Source organism: Misgurnus anguillicaudatus, chromosome 18 (assembly GCF_027580225.2).
Source record: "Misgurnus anguillicaudatus chromosome 18, ASM2758022v2, whole genome shotgun sequence".
Lineage (NCBI taxonomy): Eukaryota > Metazoa > Chordata > Actinopteri > Cypriniformes > Cobitidae > Misgurnus > Misgurnus anguillicaudatus.
In genome coordinates, this window is record NC_073354.2 from 31,531,627 (window position 1) to 31,559,523 (window position 27,897).

General features: G+C 37.8%; 1 protein-coding gene across 1 annotated transcript in view; it reads left to right on the plus strand.

Moving 5' to 3' along the window:
* Positions 1-27,897, plus strand: part of man1a1 (mannosidase, alpha, class 1A, member 1) — a 147,393-nt gene that overhangs the window by 113,724 nt on the left and 5,772 nt on the right. The window contains exons 8-11 of the mRNA XM_055187219.2: positions 3,370-3,485; positions 11,243-11,462; positions 14,120-14,292; positions 18,576-18,691. Coding sequence (XP_055043194.1) covers positions 3,370-3,485; positions 11,243-11,462; positions 14,120-14,292; positions 18,576-18,691 — 625 coding nt within the window. The remainder of the gene's footprint in view (positions 1-3,369; positions 3,486-11,242; positions 11,463-14,119; positions 14,293-18,575; positions 18,692-27,897) is intronic.

Consider the following 27,897-nt stretch of genomic DNA (forward strand, 5'->3'; position numbering starts at 1 on the left):
CAATGTTGGCGAAAGAGTTAAGAGCCTGATAAAATAATACTCATTTACAAGAAAACATTTTGAATGCACTTAGAGGGTTTTGCATCTGAGCTCTTCATATGTTTATCAAATACTTTCACTTCAAATTCACTTAATCCGAAATACAGAAATACCAGTTTGTTGGCAAAATCTGTTACAGGACACGTCGTTTTTCCGGCAAAGTCCTTAAAGTGCACAGAAGACGAATAAGATATGACCTTGGGTCACATTTAAACTTGGGTCCCTTGTGAGGACTTGGAACTGAATACAACACGAATTGGACAGCCACTTTCATTACAGCGCCCCCTAATGCGTGGTTCACTTCATTTTTTCCTTTTGAATTCTGATTTACATAATAATCCAACTCCCTTAAGGTTAAACATTTGGTTTTTACCGTTTTGGAATCCATTCAGCTGATCTCCGGGTCTGGCGGTACCACTTTTAGCATAGCTTAGCAATCCATTGAATCTGATTAGACCATTAGCATCGTGCAAAAAATAACCAAAGAGTTTCAAAATTTTTCCTATTTGAAACTTGACTCTTCTGTAGTTACATCGTGTACTAAGACCGACGGAAAATTAAAAGTTGTGATTTTCTAGGCAGATATGATTAGGAACTATACTCTCATTCTGGCGTAATAATCAAGGACTTTGCTGCCGTAACATGGCTGCAGGAGGCGCAATAATATTACGTTGCAGCCGAAAATAGTCCCCTGATATTGAAAGAAACGAAGGGGACTATTTCTGACTGCTGTGTAATATAATAACTCTAATAAAATGTACACGAAAACATGTCAGATGCACTTGGAGGGTTTTGCAGAAGATATGAAGCTGTGGTCAGTGGGTTCAAGGATTTACCTGATGCAGAAGATTTTGTGTAGATGTACTAAGAGGCTTCATGATCTCTAAAGTCTGCTGGGTTATAAACAACGCTGGGCCAGCATGTTTCAACCAACAGCACAGCAAGAACTGACAAAGACAGCGGCTGCTTCCTGCTGTCAGGCTTTTACCAGCAGAACACCTTGCACCTCCTTTTCAACAAAGAAAGACTCTTACCACTGGCGCAGGACAGTTTGAACTTTATAACCCCATTTACACCTGCTGTCCACGACCTTCTTTGGTAAAACAAAAGTGATCAATGCTAAATAAAGTGCGAAAATGCATCCACCTTATTTTCGAATGCAGAAATAAGTGTGTGACGTATTTCCCTTCATTGTGCGAGACGTCCGTTTCAATAGCCAGCCGGTAGAAAACAGTGTCGTGGGAGCACGCATTAAACATGATCAAAAACGGTTATGGTAAATATTTAGTGCACCTGCCATGTATGAACCAGTGTGAGGATGAAATTAAAAAGTGGCCCGATATATCATGTGAAGATATAAGTAATTTCGTGTTGTTGCTCGGGGTTGACCGGTCTTCAGTGCGCAAATATAAAAGCACAGAGACATACCAGTATCCATGGGAAAGTCAGTTGAGTGTTTGTACATGGAATAGACAAAAACTTTTCAGGCGATGGTTTAAAATGTCACAACTGTCCCTCTGGTGTGAGTTTTTTTAAACTGCAATTTTTAATTGACTTGTTTGAGTTTTTATGGCGACACATCAAGCAGCATCTTTCTCATTCAACACATTGTAAGTTATTTGAACAAAACATAATAAACATATTAAACTATTACATGTATTCAGTTATTTATTTTATTTAAAACATAACAAAAGTACACACAAACACATTACGAACTATTATAAACATTAACTAATAAAGCAGTTTATGTCGTATATATTCTGTACTGTAATCACATTTAGTGGCAGAATAAATACATCAGCTCAAGCATATTTTTATCAGCATAATATTAGATGTTTTTAAACAATTATTGTATTTATTGTTCACTGGCAGTGTCTATGCAAGGTTTTACTGGATGGATATGTGGATACAGATCATGGGTGCACCTGCGCCACATACACATTCAGTTGGTTTAAACAAATGTTTGTAGAGATTTACTGTGTTTGTATCAGCTATTATTGCAACCCCTAACTGCACAAATTATGCCGGTCTTACTGGATTTCATAATAAACATTAAAAAGCAAGTCAAAACGGCACAATTGTGTCCCTCACAATACGACTACCATACGCTTTAGCGGCTCACCGGAAGTCTTACACAAAGGAGCTCAAATTTACAAATTTAAGGTGGATATGACTTTTATCTTTCAGACAAACACAATTCAGAGTTATATTATAAATGTCCTGGCTCTTTCAAGCTTTATAATGGTAGTAAATGATGCTACTGATTTTAAAGCCCAAAAAGTGCATCCATCCTTCACAGAGTAATCCACACGGCTAACTAGTTATTATAGTTAAGTTTTATTGTTTTTATTACAAAAAGGCCCGTATTAACCCCTTGGAGACATGTGGATTATTTCTGTAAAGGATGGAAGGACTTTTTCGGGTGTCAAAATCAGTAACACCATTTACTACAATTATAAAGCTTGGAACAGCAAATATTTCTAATATAACTCCGATTGTGTTATTCTGAAAGATGATAGTCATATACATCTCGGATGGCTTGATGGTGAGTAAATCATTGGGTAATTTTCATTTTCGGGTGAACTATCCCTTTAACAATAATCGTCATTCAGACATTTGGCTCTGTGGTAATAGGCGAGATTGGTTTACAAAAGGACACCTTTAAACGTTTGTTTTTCCATTTTGCACATCCACTGTAAATAGCGTTTTGTGTGGAGCTCGGAAGTGTGCTTTTACGGTTGTCTGCACTTTGGCTCGATTTATCTTGACAAATCTATCACACAAACAAGGGCTTAATGAGGTATAAATATTCATGAAGTCTGATCATCAATCAGACAATCACACAACTGCTCCCACATCCACAGATTCTCATCTCTCACACACAGTGAAGTGGACAGCGCTGGATGACCTCAACGTTTGGGTGGGCAACCTGGAAATGCGCAAATACACACACGTTCGTTTCTCTTTATGCAGTCGGACACTTCGGTGAAAAGATTTCTTAAAGAATGCATAACGGATGTTTGTATTAGCTCACACAGGTTGTAGATCAAAACCCAAAAGCCAAGATCAATGATACGAAAATGATTTGAGGTGTCATTAATAAACAGTTCTCAGATAAATTATGCACAAACCTGAATGATTGTGCAAATCAAATATCAAAGTTCAACATCTCAGTACTGAATTTAACAGGGCTCATTATTTATCCACCATAAAACAGTATGTGTGGACATAATTTATGTTATTATGTTTAATGGAGTCCTTGAATCCATAGTGCTGGCACACACAAGAAAAGCAACGTTTTTCAACAGACTCATTTTTGCTGTGTTGCAGATCACGTCTCAGTTGGAGGCTTGGGGGACAGTTTTTACGAGTACCTGCTCAAGGCTTGGCTTATGTCAGACAGAATCGATGAAGAGGGGAAGAAACTCTACTATGATGCCCTGCAGGTAAAGTTCACCATTACAGACAGAGAAAAAGCCCGGAGAACGCTACAATCTGCTAGTGGTATGATCAAATGGGCAGACAGCTGCTGACTAAACTAACAAGATGCCTTCTAGCTTTATTTGTGTCAGCAAGAAACTGAGGAAACGGTCCGTGTGCTTAAGCCTGAGGTATGCTTTGCTTCCCTACCTGCTGATGTATCTTGAATTTTAGGAACTTAAATAAGTATTCTGAAACGCAAACAGTTTTGGAGCATGTTAACATATCACAATTAATCATTTAATTCAACAGAGATTAAAAAAAAGTTAATACTTTGAGCAAATTTACATTTGGTAGAGTTGTCACTCATTCATGTGTTTTGCATGGATGCTGAATGCCATATTTAAATGCGAAGTATAGTCAATTTTTTTACCTATACACGAGGGTCCACGTACAGTGCGTGACGCAATGTTCGCCATCAGAAGATACATTGTAAGTGTAGGTCCCACATGCGCGTGCACGAGTAGTCAGTCAGTCCTTCCAGAAAAACGCAGTTTTTTTGTGATTGTTGCGGGCAAAAATCCTCGATTTTGCGGCACATTTTCGTAAAAATTGCGATGGAATATGCGGGATATTTATGCGATGGAATTGCGGGAATTTGCGAAAATTGCGGAGCTTGCAAAAACTGCGGAAACTTGCAAAAGCTGCAATGATGTTTACGTCACATAATCACGTCACTTTTTGCCACGAAAATGCGGAGATTATGAAATCATGCATGCCCCGCATATTTTGTGCGCGGAAATATGTAATTAATGCGGCGAAAGAGCGGCGTATTTGGGAAAAATACTGCCCCGCATAAATATGCGGACTTTGGCTGATTATGCAATATATCGTGCGATCACACAATCGCATTTTTCTGTTTAGTATATAGGCCACGAAAGGTATTGCAATTTGTCGCAATGCGCATGTGTCGAACGTTAGCGCATGTGGATGAGTCAAATGAACTATGCTTTGCAAGGCTGTGTGTTTGTTTGGCCGTGTACACTCGCATGTGTGTATAAAACAGACTATAGACGGTTTCAGCATCAACAACATAAACAAACAGCTTTTGTGGAATAAACACAACTTCTGGTAGATCACATAAAACTGATAACAACAGGGTCTTTATTTCTGATAACAAGGGAAATAAATGACAAGTAAATTACCTTAGTTTTTTAAATCAAATCTAATGCGTATCAACTATTACCGTGCGGCGTTCACACCAGATGCAGTAGAGGCGGCAAAAACGCGCTCTTCGCGTGTAGTTGGACGCTTGAACATTTTGGGGCGGTTTCCGGACAGGGAAATATAACTAGTTTTAACAAACATGCCTTACTAAAAACATTACCTGTGTGCATTTTAAGGCAAAACAAAGGGCCCTGATGTATTATAAGATATGTCATTGCAAGTTGTTTTCAGTTTGGACAGCTCTTAAAAATGTTTTAGTCTAGGACTAGTCTAATCCCTGTCCGGGAAACCGCCCCTTTGAGTTTACTCGCTTCACGCGTGTGAAATTATAGTCATTTGAGACATTCACGCGGAAATTCGCAAGATGGGAGGGGCTTCTGCGACTCTGCTCACTTCCTGTAATCACGTCACTACTAGAGCAGGCTCCTAATTGGTTAATGCCGCGCATTTTTCTGCCAAAGTTCTGATTTTTCAACTTCCACGTTTCCCGCGGCAACGCTCAATTCGTGTCAATGAGGCGGATTCACGTCTGCCGCGCTAAATGTCTCATTCGGGCTGCGAGACCCTACAGATGCCCGTAAACGCGTCTTTACATTGACTTAACATTGAAATCACTCGCGCTTGACGCGAGCTCTACCGTGGCTGGTGTGAACGCAGCATTAAAGCAACACCAAAGAGTTTTTTTACCTTAAAATAACGTTTCCAAAAAAGTTTCAGTGGTTCATCCACTCAAAACAGGGTGAATGGCACTTTCACATTCGCTTTGCAGCCCTCTATCAGCCAAAACCGCACTAAAGAAGTTTCCAACCGTTGGGTAGTGGTCCTGTAGTTCGAGTGAAAACTACAAAAACTTGCTCTACGGCAGACCTACAATCCAATCAGAGCCAGCTATGCTGCAGTATTTACGACAGTGGTAATGAACAAATACGCTTCTAACCTGTAGGGGGAGCAAAGAACAAAAAGCCTTCAGTGTTGCTTTAAACTGAGCTAATAATGTATACAATGTTAGCTACAGATCCTTGAATTCTTTACTGGCTGCCAAACTTCTCCAAACAGATGTGATCCATGCTCGTCGTCTTCCCTCGTCTTAAAGGTGCAGTGTGTAATTTTTAGAAAGATCTTTTGGCAGAAATGCTAAATAATATACAAAACTATATTTTCAGGGGTGTATAAAGACCTTTCATAATGAACCGTTATGTGTTTATTACCTTAAAATGAGACGTATTTATCTACATACACGAGGGGCCCCTTACATGGAAGTCGCCATTTTGTGGCACCATGTTTCTACAGAAGCCCAAACTTTTGTTGTCTCTGATGATGACATGTTTGTCCGGTGGCGGTTACCATAGCTTCTCTGAGAGGTGAGCAGTGGACTGAGCCATTGTTTGCAATTCGCAACCTCACCACTAGATGCAGCTAAAATTTACACACTGCACCTTTAAGCAAACCTAAAAAAAATTTTTTTGAGAGATAAGTTTAGTCAGACCGATTCAGGTGCCTAACTGCGACAACGCGTGTGGGTCCGATGAACCGTCTACACCTAGGACTTACCCAAGCCTGCAGGTTCCTGCTATTGCTCAAGTGTAAGGGGGTTCACAATTCTGTTTCTAATACAAATTTCCTTTGTTTTCTGGTTGTATGTCAATAAAGAGGCTGAGAACGAATTAAATATGGTCACTTTACCATTGTAAAAACAACAAATTGAATTGTGGCCTAAAACGTTTGCGCAGTACTGTATAATATCAATATAATAAATAGATTGATTTTTTCTAGCGCATTTTACATTAATTTCTTCTTCCTGTATTCAGTAAGCTTTATTCAGCCTGTACACTGCGTCTCTGACACTCCTGCTCTAGTTGGAATAAATGCCATATTTGATTTCACGCGAACAAAAATAAAGTCATGAGGGACGGAAGTACAGTCTGTACCTCGATGATCAGATCATCTTCTCCGTTCTTCTTTAAAGAAACTCTTCTGAGAACACTTAACTGTTCTTCTGTACTAACAGTAGAAACAGCTGTACTATACTCTCACACTTCTCGTGTTACGTTTTAAATAGATTGGTTATGATAAAAGTATTCCTCATTGGAATTCTAAAAGAAAGCATCTTCTAAAAGCATAACTGACAATGTTAAGGTTCATTGTTGCTGATTTTATTTTAAAAAAAAAGAACACGTCGGCATTACATATTGTGCAGGCTGAACTTCTGTACCACCCGGCTCATTTTCATTTACATCAAATGAAATATTACGTCTACTCTGACTCGGCCTGTTTAATGGAATAACAGAAGTGTTTGTTCTGCATGATTGTATGTAGAAGGATCTTTTTTATTCCAAGTATAGCTATCCCAAGGTCAATATTGAAATGTTTGCACTGCAAATTTTGTTTCTCTTGCTAAGCTTGAATATCAAGTAATGTGTTTTTTTGCAGCGATTTGGCCTGTGAATTGGATTTCCTCGTAGTATCCACTTTATTTTCTGTAAAAAGTAAAGTGTGTGTGTGTGTGTGTGTCCTGCCACCAGTATTCTGCTACAGCTCCCTTTGATAGCTTTAGAAAGCTGCTGTAGACCGATTGTTACAGACCATGAACTCAATCCTCAATTTCATTAGAGAGGACCAGCTCAACCTGCCTTAGATAATGTTGTCCCTCTGGTCGCCTGTCTGGGAGTTTCCCTGGAGTGTCTCTGTCTCTCAAATACGCATGGCCAATCATCCAAATAAAGAAAAGTTTGGGTCACCTTTAGGAGAATGCGGTATATTCTCGTTCTATTTCTATTTTGGTCCAAAAAGATTTACAATACAGCATCAAATAAAAAATATAGTGCAGGGGTTCTCAAAGTTTATTCAAAGGTCCAAATCTGAATTCCTCGTCATTTTCATAGGTCTGGAAAAACTACACAAATTGTCAAGCATGGTAATAAGTTTATGTAAATAATTTGTTTATATAACAAATCAACACAAATAGTTTGGAAAAAAGTATTTTCTATTAAAGTACATTTATAACAAGTGTATTTTGCATTTAAAGTAAACATGAAATACGAAGTATGAAGTATGCCAAAAGTAACCAGGTGCAAAATACAGAGCAACCTAATTAGAGAAGTGGCACAGTTTGTTTTCCATCAGATGCATAAACCGTGGCAAAAAAGGTGTGGTTGGCAGAAGGGATGCACCTATAAATCGGCCGATGATGCTTGCTATGCTTCTCAATGAATTACAATGAAATGCCGCTACATCCAAAAGCCAGAGGGCGCTCTCAAGGGGATCGCACACCAGCCACGCCGTTCTAAAAAAATGTAACACATTGTTTTCTATGAGTGTACGCACACCGGCGCCGCCAGGTGGCGCCTGTCCGCGCCGCCCAGCTGTGACTCAGGAAGTTGCTCAAATCCCTGTCCCGCCACACAGCGCCACTCACATAGTTTAACATTAAATTACATCATATTTGTCCCAAATCATTAACGATTAACATTGGCAGCTAACGTATATTTTGCATTTTGAAGTAGACACTATCTGACGAAGCTGTGCTTTAAAAGTGGATATTTGTTATTTCTATTGTCAAAAATGACAATCGTTTTGCTAGATAAGACCCTTATGCCTCGTTTGGGATTGTTTATAGTCCTTTGAAACTCCGTTGAAAAAAACTGTTACGTGTTGAGTTAAGTATTAAATGTTGGGTTCTATTAAAGTCCATTAAAATTAGAAAAAATCTGCAATGTTTTCTTCAAAAAACATAATTTCTTCTGGACTGAACAAAGAAAGACATCAACATTTTGGATGACATGGTGGTGAGTAAATTATCTAAATTTTTTCTTTTTAAGAAAATGGAATATTCCTTTAAACCTTTTCAGGTATTTTCATGATATTAAAGAATATGTATAATAATTATGTTTGACGGGTGTTGCTTTTTCAAGTGCATGTTATAAACGACTCAAACTAACAGCGATTTCAGATCGATAAGGACTTAATGATCAAGAGCCGTAGTACATGAAGTTGATTTGATTATAATTTAAATGAATGAGTTATAACCACTGATCTATATAAATGACTGGATTGCGCATAGAACGCTTGACGTAACTGCGTGAGGTGAAGCCAGCGCAGAGTTCGAGCCGCCATCTTGGTATACCCAACCGGCAGAGAGCGTCATTGACTTCCATTCAAAATCATGATCAAAATTTACCCCATTTACAGCGTATCAGTTACACAAGGTTAAGTTTTAGGACATGTGTACGTTAAGTATTTGTTAATTCTGGTGTTATTTGCAATGTTTATGTTTTAATCGGGCAGGATAATGGATTTACAAAAAACCGTTAAGGTGAGTGTGTCTGTTGCATTTGTTAATGACAGGGGTATAAATAAAGTTTTTTTTGACATTCAGCTACACGGTGACGGTCAGCGTTATTTCTCTAAATAAGTTTTGGTAACTTGTAAGTTTAGATAACATAATTACAAAACTAGCAAATTATTGCATGCACATACGGTACAAAGCATGATTATTTATTTAGAATTCAGAATGATCACGTTTATTGTCATTAATACTAAATATGCTGCGGTCTGTCTGCTGATCTGATACTGTAATGAAGATGAATGTATAATAACTGTTTAAAACGCAAAATGTACAACTTTCAGTAAATAACTATTTACATGCTTTGGACGTTTGTGTTGTAATAATGTACAGGGTAACTTCACATATAAAAACGAAGACGAGTAAAGTGATGTTTTATCATTAAAATCTGACAACGTCCATTGATTTAATAGAACGTTTGGGTATACCAACATGGCGGCGCGGTGGCTTCACAAGTGTGACGTCATGCGCAATCCAGTCATTCATATAGATCAGTGGTTATAACCACCCCCCCCCCCCCCATGGGTATCATGAAGGACAAAATTAGCTATGTAGACCAAAATCACTTTTTGGACCAGGCAGTAAACATACATTTCTTCTGTAAAGTAGAATAGATATATCACTATGGCGATTGACTCGATTTTGGAGCAAGCCTCTAGCAGCCCGTTAATTAATTGCATTTTAAGTCACTTCCGTATTGTCTTCTTCAGAGAGATTGAAAGGTTGCCCTTCAGGATGCTACTTAAAATTTGGCACCAGTGTTGCGAAGTTCCCAAGGAATTTGCAAAAATTAGCCGATGGTGTAGTGGACAGTGCTCTGACATGGTTTAAATCCCAGTTTGAGGTCCTTTGCTGTTCCTGTACCCTCTCTCTATCGTCTACTTTCAAGTACCCTCCTTACATACGGTCTATCAAATCAAGGCAAATTATTATTAATATTATCACAAATATTATGTTTTTCTTTTCATATTATTATTATTATTATTATTATTGCTGTAATTATCAAAGAGATATTGAATAGTATTGGTATGATATTTTATTTTGTACATTATTATAACACTAAATATACATAATTAAAATACATAAATATAACTAAATCTATTACCCAACATATACCACCTTTGATTTTAATGCACCACATGCTGATTTTAATGGACCGCACCTTTATTTTAATGCACCACCTTAGCTTAGGCATATTTACATATACAATTAGTAATTAAAAAAAATCCCCCTTTTCCGGGGGAAGTGCCCATATAAAGAAGTGATGCATATAGAAAACCCCTGAAACGTCAGTTGGACCCGTAATCGGAAAAAAACGTTCTGAAACTTGTACGAACCCTGGCGAAGTGCATTCAGCACAGAAATACTCTGTAACACGGCCAAATGCTTTTTTGACACTTTGCCTACGTTTAGCACGAGGAAACAACTCTATAACCGTGTTAATAAGTCAGAATGCTTGAAATACCATTGAACCCCCCCCCCTCCCCCTTAAGATAATATTATGGGCATTAGAAAATATTCCTGTAATCATACCCATATTTAGAATTATTATTGCTATTACTATCATTATTGTACATACTATTATTACATAATATACATATTATTATTACGTAAATATCTATATTTTTATCAGTTTTATTTTTTGCTTCTTATCATTGCTTCATAACAATATCTTCATCACAATTGCTGTTTTGTTTTTGTTTTGTGCTCCGTTTAATTGTATGTTGTATGTTTTGCACTTATAATAAATAATTAAGGCAAAAATAGCCAAAAAATAGAAAAATGAGAGTCAAGCGTGCAGTTTTGTTCTTTGTGTACGGTTTGCCTTTGATATATGTGATGATGAGCGTTCCAGTTTTCCATTCAAATGCACACGGACTCATTTTTACAGACGGCTAACAATCTCATTTCTCATGTGTGATGGTTCTGTAAACACAGCTCTGGCACACAGCTGTGACCCTGATATCTGTTCTGATCTTCATAACCCATGGCCTTAAATTGTTTGCATGACGTTTCTGATGGCATTATATCACTCTGAAGCATTGAATGCCCCCTTTGTAACAGACAAACAAAACAAATCCGAGCAAGGACAAAGTTCTTTTCAACCCACACAGTATGAGTAAGCACAGAGTGGGAAAACTGATGTTAAAAACATTTAAAGAGACTTGTAGTTCAAAAACGTAACAAGTAATTTCGATTTTTCTTTGTTTGCAGGCAATTGAGAAAAATTTGATCCGCAAGTCGAGTGGAGGGCTGACGTATATCGCAGAATGGAAGGGCGGGCTTTTGGAGCATAAGATGGGTCACCTGACATGTTTCGCTGGTGGCATGATAGCTTTAGGGGCGGACGGAGCCCCTGATGAAAAGACGGGTCACCAGATGGAACTGGCTGCTGAGATCGCCCGCACGTGTCACGAGTCTTACGCCCGAACCAGTAAGTGAGACATCTGCCGTAAGAAACTCCATATAGTATGACCCTGGACCACAAAACCAGTCATAAGTAGCACGGGTATATTTGTCAACAATACATCTGTATGGGTCAAAATTATGTTTTCATGCCAAAAATCATTAGGATATTAAGTAAAGATCATGTTCAATTAAGACATTTTGTAAATTTCTTACTGTAAATATATCAAAAATGTATTTATTATTCATAATATGTCTTGCTAAGGACTTATATGGACAACTTTAAATGTGAACTTCAGATTCCAGATTTTTAAATAGTTGTATCTCGACCAAATGCCCTCTAACCTTACAATCCATAAATCAATGGAAAGCTTATTTATCCAGTTCAAAAAAATGTACCCTAATGACTGGTTTTGTGGTCCAAACATTCAAACATTTCCAAGACTTTTTGTGTTCTGGTTATGCTCAGCTAGAAAATGCTCATTGAGGGCAATCTTTATATAAATAATTTATAAATATTCTTATTCAATATCACTGAATGTCTGTGACCTTAAAATAAAATTATTTATTAAGTTTAAAGTCAAAAGTAGGCTTCATTTTTATTTTTGAACGGTGGCATATGACCCACATATTCACTAAAGATGCACCTGTTTAGGTATTTGCTAAACTCACATTTATGAATACGTTTTTAATTTAAAATTAACGTGTTAATAAAGCGTTAACGCAAATTCATTTTAACGCCACTCATTTTATTAACGTGCGTATATCTGTTTGACTTTTGGTCTAGCCCATAGTTGAAGAGATTGAGACGCAGCCTTATGTGGTGTTCACAGCAGCCGCGGCAGAGGCGTCAAAAACGCGCTATTCGCGCATATTGGACGCTTGAACGTTTTGAGTTTACTCGCTTCAGCTTCATTCACGCGTGAAATTTTAGTCATTGGAGACATTCACGCAAAAAAATCGTGTCATGGGAGGGGGTTTTGCTTGCCCCCTTTTATCACGTCACTACTAGAGCAAGCTCCTGATTGGTTAATGCAACACGTATATCTACCAACGTTCAGATTTTTCAATTGCGCGTAACTTCCGCATAATTCGCACCACGCCATTCGCGCGTCACGTGCCACAGGATGCCTATTCGTGTCTTGGCATTTACTTAACATGCTCTAAATGGCCGTTGAACATATAAAATGATCTTTATTTGTACATTTTCTTAGAGTTGTACCGTTCTAAATACAAAAAGGATGGTTGTTCATCCACTTGCGCGTCTGAAACTTTGGATTCGCTTTTAAAGCATGCAGGAATTAGAAAAGAGAGTGCAGGACTTGCTTGATGTTAAAAGTCTTTAAGAGAGATAAGAGAGAGTTCGGGACCTGATTCATGTTAAAAGAGTTATCAAGAGCGACAAGACTCAAAAACGATTTTCCTCACGCTGACTGACACATCTGAAGCGTGTGCACACAGACGCGCGAGTGAATGTTTGATTAACTGTTGGGGGAAAATATCTGATGTAACATTATATTAAATCCTTGCATTACAGCAGATCTTAAAGTCTGTTTAAATAAAAAAAATATATATTCATATTAGGGATGCACCGATATGGAAATTTTGGCCGATACCGATAACTGATAACTCTTTATATTTGGGGGCCGATAACCGATATATATATATATATATATATATATATATATATATCGATGTATATAACCGATATATAGGCCGATAAATATTCATATTAATTTCACAACGAAAAACTCCCAGACCGCGGACATCTTGTCTTTGCGCTAGACTAGCATACTCTTCTTAAGCCCGCAACACATGTCATCTTCGTGCTATGCAACAGAAAGCACCAATCAAAAATCCACATGGCCAACAATGAGCAAGTGAAGTGCTTCAACAAACCAAAATAATCTATCATTTATCGGCTTTCATTTATCGGCCTAATTTTGCTATCAGACCGATAACCGATAATATTAAAAATAAGCAGTTAGGGTTAGGCCGATATATCGTTCATCCCTAATTGATATTGATTTTTGACCTCATCTGTTCCAAATCTATTCGTTTTACTAGTGATTTTAAGATGATGTTAAGATTTTTCTCAAAATTAACCTTGCTGACTTTGTCGACTTCAAACATGTTGCGATTTATCGCAAATTAACTCATGACAGTGATGCGCATGTTGATCCGAAATGAGCGGGTGCCTGCAGTCACCTGTGGTTACAAGTCATCCAAAAATATTTTTTATGATATTCGGGGTCGCAGTCGGTCGGGTCATTTGAAATAAAGATGCCAGTTAACTATTTTAAACAATTACTACTTTTAAAAAATGCGGGCCAGAGAGCGGGTCGGGTAGACTATTTTTTTTGTCTTTATACACAAGTCAATCTGTTCTGTCAATAATGCAGTCACATGTCCAGTGTAGATGATCCTTAAATCCAGTGCTGTTAACCTTGTGCACTCGCAAATCCCCCTGTCAAACACACATACACACACACAGAGACATACACAGCATTCACCAGCCTGTTTATAGCACATAGTAGGTGTTTTTTTATCAGAATCAGATTATTGTACAGATTATGCCGCAATCCCTTATCCACATCCAGATAGCGTTTCTGTTCTGTCGTAATCTTTTAATCCAGTGTTAACATGTAAGTCTCAGTGATGATTTTGCCATCATGTCTGTTTCAGGTACGAAGCTGGGACCGGAGGCCTTCCGCTTCGATGGGGGCGTGGAGGCCATCGCCACGCGGCAAAACGAGAAATATTTCATTCTGAGGCCGGAGGTCATCGAGACGTACATGTACATGTGGAGGTTCACCCACGACCCCAAATACAGGCAGTGGGGCTGGGAAGCCGTACAGGTGAGGGCACTCGGTCGAAGTCAAAACAATTATTATGTAATGTTTTCTACGTTGTGCAAAGGCTGGTAAACATGTCAACACATTCAGCAAGGGATTTAGGCCAGACACAGTGAGTCATAGTGAGGGTTTATCCCTGCCCTCAGACGTCCCCACACTTCAGCACAGCAGGATTAGAGACAATACAGACGGCTCGGATCTCAGAGCTATGTAATTGTATCATAATGACTTCAGATTGCCAATGTGATGTGTCTGGCTCCCTCAGGCGTGTGTGTCTCTCTCTCTCTCCCTCTTTCTCTTTGTGTATCTGTGCAAGATGTTCCTCTTTTAGTAAATGTGCTTGCTCAACATTTGCAGAATAAAATGCTTAATAATTATTTCTCCGCAAAAATAACTGTATTGTTATTCTGAACTTTTTTGGCTTTCTGTATTCTTCCCACCCCCTAAATAACAATAATTCACAAAGTAGTTCATTTTTACTGTGCATTATTTGCACTTTCAATAGTGATGTGAGATAGGGGTAGAAAAAAGAAAATCTTTTAAAGTATTGACATATTTTACCTCACAATACTATATTGATGTTCTCAAACCAGGAGTCTTTGTAGCTAAAAAATTTTTCACAGAAAATATTTGGAGGGGAAATTTTGCCAAAATACTTTCGTTTGAAATCCTTACTCTTAAGTATTGAATAGACATGTATAACTGAAGTTCATGCATCTTGCTTTAGGGGAGACGTGCTATTACAGTTCTAAGCGATCAGCCAGATGACCCAATCCCATTTCTCTGTCTTACCCCTTATCCCTACACCTTAGTTTTGCACGTTCACGAGAGAGAAAGGGCTATCCCAATTGGGCCTTAATCTCACGTGAACGTGCAAACTAAGGGTTAGGGGTAAGGGATAAGACAGAGAAATGGGATTGGGCCTTACACTAGTGTTGGGCGATATGCCCTATTTTCAGCTCGTCCTATCGTCAACCTGTGAGATCGGCGATACACAATATTATCGGGGGGCGGGGGAGTAGTTTACTCATTTTTTTATTTGTTAATTTTTACTCATTATAACAAGTCACTTGATGGGTGGACAAAAAAAAAAACAAGACCGTGACACCGTCATGACCGCAACCTTCTTAAAACTGATGCTATTAAAGCGAGCGCGTCATTAAAACCCTATCATGATTACTTAGTAACTGTAAAAACATGCATCTGCGCACGCACACACACGTGCGCGCACATACAAACTATTCAATGCATTTATTTAGTGCTGTTGCAGAAGACTACACGTGTCAAGCAGTGGTGCTCTCATGAGGTGCCTTTTTAAACGCATCGGTCCAGCGGAACGCAATCATATTTTAAACACAATCATATATTAAACACGAGGAACGTGTTGCTACAACTCATTGAAATGCATATCATAAACAGGATTAATACCTAGTGATCTGACTTCGGAGAGAGTGCAGCTCTCTGCACGTACGCGAGAGTGAGATGCTAATATGCAGCGGGTCATATTTTAAACAAAAAGTAAAGTTTGCATGCATCAGCTCGCATGAAACGCATTAAACTGAACAAAGACATAAGGATTACTACTTTAGTTTATGTTTAGACTGCGGACAGACGCGAGAGCGCGTGCATGTGAGACAGAGAGAAGCGCAGCTGCTCATGACGCGGCGCGCTGGATGGAGACCAAGACGCGCGCATTAAGTGCAGGTACGTGCAAGAAGGAATTCTCTCTTTACAAGCTCTCCACGTAAAGTGAAGCCCACAAACCCTCATGTGAGGAAAAGCATGCATTGTCGGTGGTAATATAAAACTGCATTGTCGGTGTTAATATAAAACTATGATGATAATAATAATAATAATAACCATTCACCAACTATCGTCTTGACTATCGCCATGAAAGCCTGCCATTGGCGATATGTCTGAAGATCGTCGATACACGATACTATCGTCTATCGGCACAACCCTACCTTACACTGTTACAAAAGGTTCTTAACATTGATGCCATAGAAGAACCTTTTTTTGGTTCCTCAAACAACGTTTTGTAAAACAGAAAGGTTCTTCAGATGTTTTAAAGGATAGTTCACCCAAAAATGAAAAGAATGTCATTAATGACTCACTCATGTTGTTCCAAACTTGTAAGACCTCCGTTCATCTTCGGTACACATTTTAAGATGTTTTATATTTAGTCCGAGAGCTTGTTGACCCTTCATTGAAAATCTACGTACGGTATACTGTCCATGTCCAGAAAGGTAACAAAAACTTCATCAAAGTAGTCCATGTGACATCAGTGGGTCAGTTAGAATGTGTTAAAGCATCAAAAATACATTTTGGTCCAAAAATAAAAAAAATCAGACTTTATTTAGCATTGTCTTCTCTTCCGCATCTGTTGTGAAGCGCATGCCTGAGACGTGTTATCCTCAGACGTGTTTTCAAAACTTACAGCATTGTAAACAAAGCCTGGGCAAACACAAAAAAACAGCTGGGGCGCACCAGATAACACGTCAGCCGCGTCGTATCTCATCCGCGTCACTGCAGTTACTTGACTTTAGTCTCGCGCATGCACTTTACAAAAGATGTTAAAAAGAGAAGACAATGCTGAATAAAGACATAATTTTTGTTATGTTTTGGACCAAAATGTATTTTAGATGCTTCAACACATTTTAACTAACCCACTGATGTCACATGGACTACTTTGATGATGTTTTTATTACCTTTCTGGACATGGACAGTATACCGTACGTAGATTTGAAGTACGTAGAAGTGTCAACAAGCTCTCGGACTAAATATAAAACATCTTAAACTGTGTTTCGAAGATGAACGCAGGTCTTATGAGTTTGGAACGACATGAGGGTGAGATATTAATGACATTATTTCATTTTTGGGTAAACTATCCCTTCTTTATGGTCACATGTTCCTCCATGCTCACTTATGTTCAAAGTGAAATTATACTGAAGTCATTTTACATTTGTTCAAAATTTCACCTGGTATTGATAGACCACACTTACTACAGCTAAAATGTATCTCTGTCTCAAACATTATCTTTAAAAATTAAGTTTTTCTGAAAAATGGTACTTTCGTCCTTGCCAGAGCCGGCGCCAGACCATAACTGACAGGGGGGCACGCGACTTCCAACGGGGAGGCACGCAATTAGCAACAATAACTTGCAAAAACAAGGCATTAAAACAACAAATACAGTGCAAACACACACTTATACAACTGTTACAGACTGTCAGCTCATTATGACTCGTTACAGACTGTCGCTGGGCTCGCGCGGCGCAAGCCATTGAAATGAATGGGTTTCATAGCGCAGCCCAGCGCACATCGCGTCCTAAGTTAAAGCCGTTATGAAAGTCGCTTTACCATAATCAAGTCGCAATGCTGTTAACAATCTATAGCCACACTTCACATTTAAGCTTACGTAAATTAAAACAACGCTAACTACTTACCTTTAAAAAAGCTGAAGCCAGCGTGTACGAACATTAAACTTCCTAAAAACAGTGTCCTGTAGATTTGAAAATTCCACCTCAACCTCTAATCTCCGAGTTTGAGCCAATCGTTGTTTACATGAAGTCAGATGAAGCAGGCGGTGCTGGTTCGTTCTAAATGTTCTAATATCCATATTTTACACGATCCATAAAATGCCGCAAAAAAACACGTTGCTAGTATCAAGTCACAAATATGCTAAAGCCTAATGACGCATGAGACCCGGCAATACAACCAATCAGAGAAACTAGTCTATTTTATTAAATAAAACCTATATCAACTATATTTTCCTCATTTTATTACATTAAAAGTCATGAAACATTCAATGTTTAATTTATTTTAATTATTCTTGATATATATTAAATTAATCAAAAACTGTGTAGGGGGGCACAACAACCTGTTTGGGGGGGCACGGCCCGCGAATGCCCCCCCTTGACGCCGGCCCTGGTCCTTGCTCTCCCCTAGTGTGTGGATTGTACTACTACACATAAATACCCCAATTTAGTGCCTTATTTAGCTATAGTAAGTAAAACATTTAGTAAATATTTATGTTTTTATCCGATTAGTCGATTAATCGGAAAATAATTGCTCGATTAATCGATTATGACAAATAAAACCGTTAGTTGCAGACCTATATTCAGCCAAAAATGGTTCTTCTGTGGCATCATGAGGTCATCTTAAAATATTTTGAGACATCATTGCTAATTTTTTCTTTCTCATTTTCGTCTTGTCTCTGCTAAATGAAATATGTGACAGAAAATAAAGTTGTTTGTGTGAGTCTGACCAAGTTTATGTTTGTGTCCCAGGCTCTGGAGAAGCACTGTAGGGTGGAAGCAGGTTACAGCGGAGTGCGTGATGTCTACGCCAGTACTCCCAGTCATGATGACGTACAGCAGAGTTTCTACCTGGCTGAGACACTCAAGTAAGTACTACATGCGCTGATGGCTCAATGACCTCTGAAATTGTCAAGTTCAAGCCACTCCTAGCGTAGGTATAGCAAAGCTGTTGTTTCCTACAGATTACTAACAAAAACGTAGATTATTAAAGAACGCAGTATCTGCAGTACCTGTCACTTTAAGGGCTAATAAATATCATGAGTCTGATATAAAATCAGTGGAAGTCTATGACCTCACTAATATAGTAAAACAAACATGTGTGTGTTATGCTTGTCAGTACCTCTCTATCTTAACACTAAAGTGTAGAAGTTTGATGAACAAGAGACGTTTGACATGTTCACAAATCACAACACATATTGTAAAGGCAGATGATGACTTTATGGTGAAAAGCAACTCTATATACACCTACATGTTGTGGACAAAAGTAAACTGTCTCTTCTCAGAGTAATGCCAGTGTTTCCTCTGTGTATTTTTAGAGATTATGGGCTCATTAGTTTCCTCTCCGTGTTTGTGAGCTAAATGTCGCCATTATGTGCTTAACAATGTCGACGTTTTTTTTTTCATCAAACCCAGATTTATATTTAGTTTCTGTGTGACAGACATTTTTAGTTTAGTGGGATGTTTTTATATCATTTTTCTCAGCAGGCTGCTAAAGCATTAAGTTGTTGTGTTTTCACCTTTTGCCCTGTGTTTAAAATTAGCCCTTAGTACAGCTTTACATCTTTTTTATGGAGTTTTTACTTGTGTTTTATAGAGCCAGATTTTTGACTGGGCTGAAATTCATGTAGATTGTGGTCTAGGCAATAAAAACTGGTTATTCCATGCTATAACTGTAAAATCAAAAGAGAATATGAAGAGTTTGGTTCCAAAACGTGATAAACGCCATTTAAAAAAAATAGTTACTGGCAAAATCAGTATTGTATCAGGTCAGTATTTAAAAGTAAATTCTTAATTTCACGCAAAATACAATATCCGCCATGTTATTCTGTCATCTTTTTTAGATTTTTCCCAAAACACAATAAACGCCACTCCTCCTTTTCTGCAGAATGCAAAAAATCCACTCAACCAATCACACCGCACAATTCCACGCATTGTAAACAACAGTGGCGGTGCGGAATAAGCACAGAATCCTAGTTTTCCTCATCTTGTACTTCGTGATCAACTAACAAACAAAAACAAAATAATACTTTTGATGACATTGATAAACCTGTGGTGGTTTTCTTTGACGGGAAAGAAACGTAAGCCATCAACATCTAATAATTTACGCTAGAGGCACTCAGGAGACGAAAAATTGCTGGTTGCTTGTTCTCCCGACAGCATCAAGCTTCTGTCATGCTAACACATTGACCCCAGGGGATCTTATGAAAAACTTTACATTATTTTACTCGAAGCCAACAAAAATCGAGCAGGACCAAAAGATTTTATAGCTGATCGCTGTTATAAAAAATTCAGCGACGATGTCCCAAGGATGACAGCAGCAATTACAGTGTTGGTAATATGACAAAGTAAGTGTTTTGATTAATGCCATTAATGTTTATTTTTAATCAGTGTATATCACTAATCAACTAAATGAATATAACATGGCAAAGATCAATGCACATGTATACATTGATTCAATAGATTTATAGCATTTTGAAAAAAAACTCGTCATAGATTTATTGCATTTTGCAGGAAAAATAATCAGTTCTTATAATAAATCTTTGAAAATAAAATTAAGGATTTGAATTTTTCATGTTTTTATACCTAAAGATGCTATGTGAAAGTTTGTAACAGAAAAAAGTGGTTGCCATCTTGTCACTTTCTTGGTATAGAAAACACGTTTTTACCGAAATTAGTCCAAATGGATTTATTGCGTTTTGAAACCAAATTCTTCATATGCAGTGGTATACTTAGTAGTGTATACTTATTATTAGGGATGCTTAAAAAAAGCCGCACTCCTTAAAAATGGTCTCTAATTGTGGCCGCATTCAGGAGCCCTATGATGACAAAAGTAAATAGAAAGATCGGTTCATGTGATCGGCAAATTTAGCGAGTACCAATCGAGTCATTTAATGCGGTGATCGACCGATACCGATCTGTGGCTGATCGCTCGGAGCATCTCTACTTATTAGTGTGCATGTAGCTTTATTGGTAGGGCATTGCATTAGCAGCGCAAAGGTCAAAGGGTTTGATTCCCATAAAACATGCTTCCTGATATATAGTGCTCCGACAACGTGGACACGATTTAGGCCACCAGAGTTAGATTCCCGGCTCAAGGTTCTTTGCCGATCTTGTACCTCTCCACCCTGTGCTTTTCTATATAGGCCAAAAGTTTGATGTTATGAACTTCAGACATTGTGGTGTCAAGTGTCTGGTTCTAGTTGGGAAGATTTTAATTTTAACAGACTGACTTTTTGCCATTTTTAGACAGCAGATTGTCAGGTTAGACAAAGAATGCATTAGGCAGTCTATGAATGGTCTGTTGGCTTTACAAGACGAAGATTTGGTTCAGTTCAGTTTTGCATTTTCGCAAAACACCATTACAGTAAAAACATAATAGTGCATGAGAGACTCATTTGTTTGTGCCTGTAAGATTTAGGCGTATCTCTCTAAATGTTGTGAATAGAGCCCATGTCTCTGTCAGACATGTCTTCAGCATCAAGGTAAAGTGGCTGGGATAAACAGAAGATAAACTCTTTCATGAAGGCACCTGCTGTTCAACATTCATCTTCAGAGATACAGATGAATGAACCAAATGAATAAGGGAAGAGAGCGAAGATAATATACACCATCAGGTTTCAAAAAGAAGAATTACGGGGGTTGTAATGGAGTTTCTGGTTTCTCTTCTCGATAGTCTGATCCTTTTTGATTGTGGTTTAAAAGGAGTTTCATCCTACCACGCCAAAGAGCACTTCTCCATTTCTACTGTCTTTAATACTGGAGGAGTGCTTGCCCTTTTTGGCTGGGTGTATCATAACACGCCCAATCCGGCACAGAAAGGGCCATTTCTATGATAGCAAACACATCCAGCAATCCAGCTCGAAGTTTTTCCCACATTCTTATTCTGGTTGTCTTTCCCAGGCTGTTTTTCCTTCGGGCCTGTGTCCGCCCTCTTGCACAATGTAGTGCGTATTAAGTAATGAATCTTCCAGAGAACGAGACTGTTTGGCAGGGTGCGGTATAATAAGATCCTGTTTGTAGAAATGGGTTTTTAACACTCATTCCGGTCCACTACGTCTTGACTGCTCCACACACCTACGGTAATGAACTAATGCAAATGACTGCACATGTATTTACATTGGTACATTTGGAAGATACATGCAAAAGCATTTACAGGGTTGCATAGTCTTATGGTAAAGGCCCAGGGTTGATCACAAGAAGGTTGCTGGTCGGTCTCAAGGATTATGCCGTGAGCCATTGCCATTACACCCACTACTGTGTTTGTAGATATTGTCTCTCACATTGCATAGAAAGCACATAAACACATTAAGCTTCAAAATGAGGGTATTTAAAGGAAAACACCACCGTTTTTTATATTTTATGTTCTTACCTCAACTTAGATTAATGAATACATACCTATCTTTTTTCAATACGTGCACTTAATCTTTGTACAGTGCCTTGTGAATGTGTTAGCATTTAGCCTAGCCCCATTCATTCCTTAGGATCCAAACAGGGATGAATTTAGAAGCCACCAAACCCTTTCATGTTTTCCCTATTTAAAGACTGTTACATGAGTAGTTACACTGGTAAGTATGGTAGCACAAAATAAAACTTTTGTTTGGAGCCATAGGAATGAATGGGGCTAGGCTAAATGCTAACACATTCACAAAGCGCTGTAAAAAGATTAAAAGTGCACGCATTGAAAAAGATATGTATGTATTAATTCATCTAAGTTGAGGTAAGAACATAGTAAAATTTCCTTTAAGGCTGGTTGCCACACAAACAGGACACGAGATTCATTCTTGAGTAGGGGTGGCACGGTTCACAAAACCCTCGGTTCGGTTCGTATCACGGTTTTATGGTCACGGTTCTCGGTTCAGTACGGTTCTTGTTGTTATTTTTCTTTTAATTTTTAAACACTCCAGAAATTTATTATCTTATTAATGTATTAATTCTCCATAATTTAGGATACAGTATTAAAAACGTTATATCATGTAATCATGCACAAACTGAATTTGACTTTAAGCACATTATTGGGACCATCTCTGAGGCAAGCCAGGCGAGATTTTGATACAGCAAGAGGGAAGACATTGATGATTTCAACATGCTTTTCATTTATTTGACAAAAAAATAGAATGTGTATTGCCATCTACATCAATGCTTCTCAATTATTTTCTGTCACGCCCCCCCTAGGATGAAGTAAACATTTTGCACCCCCCCCCCCCAACTCTCTGCCGCGACTAGATATAAATAGTATAATTTATCTATAAAATGACACATCTGCAAAACATTGTATCCTTATTAACATTAAAGAAAACACAAAAAAAAGAAATATCGATCAACTTACAGCAAAGAATAACTTTATTAACATTGTTTTTTTAGTCTGTAACAGAAAAGACTTAAAATGCATCAATTTGCCTGAAAAAAAATCAACCCATGTTCAAAGTATAATATTTTTTGACCGTCTGATACTGAAAAATGTTATTAAATATAATCAATAAATAATAATAAAAACTCAAGCGGCTTATCAGTGTGATTGGGGTTTAATGTCTTTAAATGACAGTGCAAAAAAATAACTTCCTGAAAAAGTATTTTTCCCCAGGGTCTCGCACGCCCCCCCCTGGTGTCGCTTCGAGCCCCCCCTGGGGGTCCCGCCCCACTATTTGAGAAGCACTGATCTACATGAACTTATGTGCCTTTTTAGCACACAAAGATAACTTGCATTTATCAAACTGCAAACTTCAGTGTAGCTCTTAGATTTATCACTGAGAAGCTGCTTTAATACTGCAGAGAGTATATGTAGACGAGAGAGAAACATAACGTTTACACCTGTAATATTTAAATCCGTCTCTTGTGTCCACTTTTGACCACTTCTGTCCTGATTATTTTAATGAAATAAGATTGCACAACTTTCACACGCTAGCAAAATGAAACTACGCGGAAATCAGCCGCTTTCGTTTTATCAATGAAAGGCTAAAAATAGCGCTGTTCACCGTGTGTTTGCGGCAGAAGTCAGAAAAGACGTGAAACAGTGTGTTCAGTACCTCAGATTAGATAAATGGACGGAGAGAAGGCGGTCTCCTGTGGCTGTCGAACACATTCAAACCATAGACTGCAGTTCTATCTATTGTTTTATTTCCGCTGTCATCATAGGTAGCATGAAATAAAAAATGTTTCCACACACCAAACTTATACCACGCTGGCGCATCCTCCAACTCCGTGCAGACTTCCATCCCACTTGCCATTTCTACAGGTAACATGACCTGCAGCACTGCTGCACCACCAGTTACCTCTTCTTTCGTGCGATTCGCGAAAGGGAAACACGCTATCTGAGGTCACATACAGGGCACGAAGCTACATACATTGCGCATGCCATGAACCGTCGAACTGTGTGACGCACACACGCTCCGAACCGAGACAAGCGAACCGAACGGTTTGGATTTTTTCCGTGAACCGTGCCACCCCTATTCTCGAGACATACAAAAAAGTGTGACCACAAAACCTACCGGGTGCACCATGCAGTAAAGTCCTTTGCTCACAGACACAATGGGTGATCTTTGTAGGAATCAAGGTACCTTGTGGGTACAAGCGGTGATCCATAACCACTACATTACAGCATCACCCGCAACATATAAATCACACTAGGGTTTTAGGTTTCTAGGGTACAATGTTTTTAAATGTCTGGCTGGTGTTATGCTCCAGTTTCACCTCCTCTCTTGAAAACAGTTACCTGTGTATCTGTCATTAAATGAGACTAAGCCGTAAATCTGCTTAATCTCATTTATAAGCGCTGTTTGTTTTCCTGCTGCTTTCTATTCTGTACTTGATTAATAAACAGCAGCAGAGCATTAATGGGGATAGTTCACCCAAAAATGAAAAATCTTTCATCATTTACTCACCCTTATGTTGTTATAAACCTGTAGAAATTTCTGAACACAAAAGAAGATATTTTGATAACTTTACATTTTTTGTTTCTCCTGCTATGGAAGTCAATGTATGCCGTTCATTTTTGGGTGAACTATCTCTTTACCCATTTATCTGCCTGGCTAGTGGCTAAACCAAGGGGCAACCTTCCGATCTCCAAAGCCAACGCGGAAGTGACTTAAACTGCAATTCATCGACTGGATTAAAATGTCCTTTACAGCAGAAATAAATGTGTTTTTGGTCTATATAGCTAATTTTGAGCTTTATGACAACTGTGAGGGGGGTGCATTTTTTGTAACTCATCCAATTAAATTATATTAAGCCTTAAAATTCTGCATTATTAGGGGCGTGGCCACTTGAGTGACGGGTAAACTGCCACTGCTATCACTACAGTCGAGCTAGGCGGGCGTGGTTTCAGCAACCAGCCACTTCGGCTGCACCCATGTCCCACCTCTTTACCCATTTTCGGTTATCCGCAAATGAGGCAAGATGCAATGCCAAGATGGCAGGCCCCGCCATCTATTGGCTTCAAAAAAAGCTCTTCACAAACCTATGGGTGAAGTCACAGACACTACGTCCATATTTTTAGAGTCTATATGCTAAACTGATCTCTGAAAAAAATACCTTGTCAAAAATAAAATGTTTTGGTTTGCTTAAGTCGAGGGGAGACGATGAGCATGGATCACAACTGTGCGGAGAGATTTGGCAGCCAAGCAAGAATTCAAGGACCTGTAGTTAACACTAATTTTACACATTTACGTTACCTTTTAGTTGACAAGAAGTTGTAAAGTTACTTATATTTGGTAAAGTGAAATAGTAAAAAGTGTTACAGACGATCATACCGGCTAAGTCCAGATAAAGACTCCAGGAGCGTTTCATCCGGTGGACACGGATGATTCAGCTTTAAATATTTCTAAAGTTCTGAGGTCAACAGCTTTCATTTTCAAAGGGCAACATCGGCAAATCTGCACCGTATGAATCTTCAGCCAGTGTCTGTCCCCTGTGTAGTACAGTTAGAAAGAGTATTATCAAGGTCACAACTTCATCAGAAAATGGGCGTCAGCATCGCTGCCTCCTGCAAAGTTTATAGTCAGTCATTTTTAATAAGTGTCACCCGGCTTTCCAGATAAAAATGCATCTTCTAAGCGTGTTCGTGGTTTGTTGTTGCTAGCTTCGTGTTGTGATTTATGGTCTTTTTTTCTGTTTTTAGCCATGGTTTTGGCCACTTTTAACACAAGTTGCTTTTTCAGCCAAAGGAACCTAAATATTTAGGCCTTTTGTTGTTTTAAATTTTAATCCCTTATTTATGTTGTTGGCTTGGCAATTTTTTTCTTAGCAGAAATAACAGAATTTAGGAGGTGGGAGATGTATTTGTATTTGGTTACGTAAATATTCAGATTTTAATTGTTGTGTTTATTTATACTTTATAATGTTTCACTTAATCAGGCATTAATCTAGATGATTAGCAGTGTGTGTTATTGATGTTGCTTATACTAATAATTATGTTTTATATTAATAACTGTTTGTTGTTAAAAAGTGGCTCTTGTTTTTGCGTGATGGACTATAAAAATCTCTTAGACTACACTGTAGAAAAGGAAAGTTAGATTAACTTTAAAAAAATACTTCAATTGGTAAAAAAAAAATTCTCAACCTAATTTTTTTCACTTTACTTCTTTCCCCATTAGCGTTTTAATCTCATTAATTAAGAGAAAACATTTGCATAAAAAGTGTTCCTGATTAATTTTTATGTTAAACTGTAATACCGAGATTATCCACTAGCTGGTGCACTTACCCAATTTATGATAAAACTGAAGCCAAAACGTTATTTACTAATTTTAAACTCTGTGAATTATTATTATTATTTATTTGATAATCATTCTGAATCTGATCTCAAACTAAATTTCTTCACAAAAATGCAATTATTTCAGCTTTTTGCTAAAAAATTTTTTTTTTGTTTATTGTTTGTTTAAAAGCAGAGGGTCTGTTCTTTCATTTGATATATTTGTATGTTTATATTTTTTATAAGAAAATTTTCCTGGAAGGGATTATTGTGAAACTCACAAAAAATGCTGGCAGGCAACTTTTCAAAAAATGGCTGGCGGGGAATGAGTTAAAAAAGTTGCCAGCCAGTGGCAGCATTTTTTATGATTTTCACAGAAGTTTAATGCCTTCCAGGAAAAGTTATTCTTTAAATATATAAACATGGAATATATCAAATGAAAAAAACAGACCCTCTGTTTAATCCTATCTTCATCTGTTCTCTTTTTATGACCTCTCAAATATGGTTTATTAAAAAAGATAAAAAAATTGAACAAAAAGCTGAGATAATTGCATTTTTGTAAAGGACTTTTGCTAGAGATTAGATTCAGAGAGATGATCAAAACATACATGGAGTTTTTACTGATTTTGGATCAGTGGATTTTTCAATGTTTCATAAGCTGGTTAAGAGCAACATAGTGGATAAAAGATAACTCGTCAATGGCAGGAAAGAGTTAATTGAAAAGCTTACATTTTTTAGGTGTTACCAATATAAAGTGAAAAAATGTATTTGAAAAAACTACCTATTTTAAATATTACCAATTTTTTAAGTAGATCCAACTTTTACTTTTTATGTAATTGACTGTGTATATGTACTCTAGGGAGCAGAATAATATAGTAACTTTGGTTTGGTTACTTTTTAATCATTTAAGATTCATATATAAAGTTTAGCTTTACTATATCATTCATTAATACCAAAACTGCTCACATGGGAATGTATGAATTTGTACAGAGTAAATTGTAGAAAAACTTTGAAAAAAATATTGACCTTCCCCCTATACCCTGCCCATAAACCCAATCATAGCAAACCAACCCATTCCCATGAAATGTGTATAAATAGCACGCAGTTGAAAGTCGTGCAATACATCCAAATTCCAATTTTGCCATTTTATTTATTGGTTTTCTTTTTGTTGTTGTTTTTTAAATCATTGTAGCTTTGGTTTGGGGTTAGATTTGGGATTTGTTTGGGAATATATTTAATATACAAGTTTCTTCATGTTTTGTCTATTTTTAAACCATGGTCGCTTGGAGTTAGAATTGGGGTTTGGGTTAGGATGTCATTTTATTAAACAAAAACTTGGTCTGAAGTATTATATGCATGCAAAATTGGAATTTGGCGTATGTATTGCGC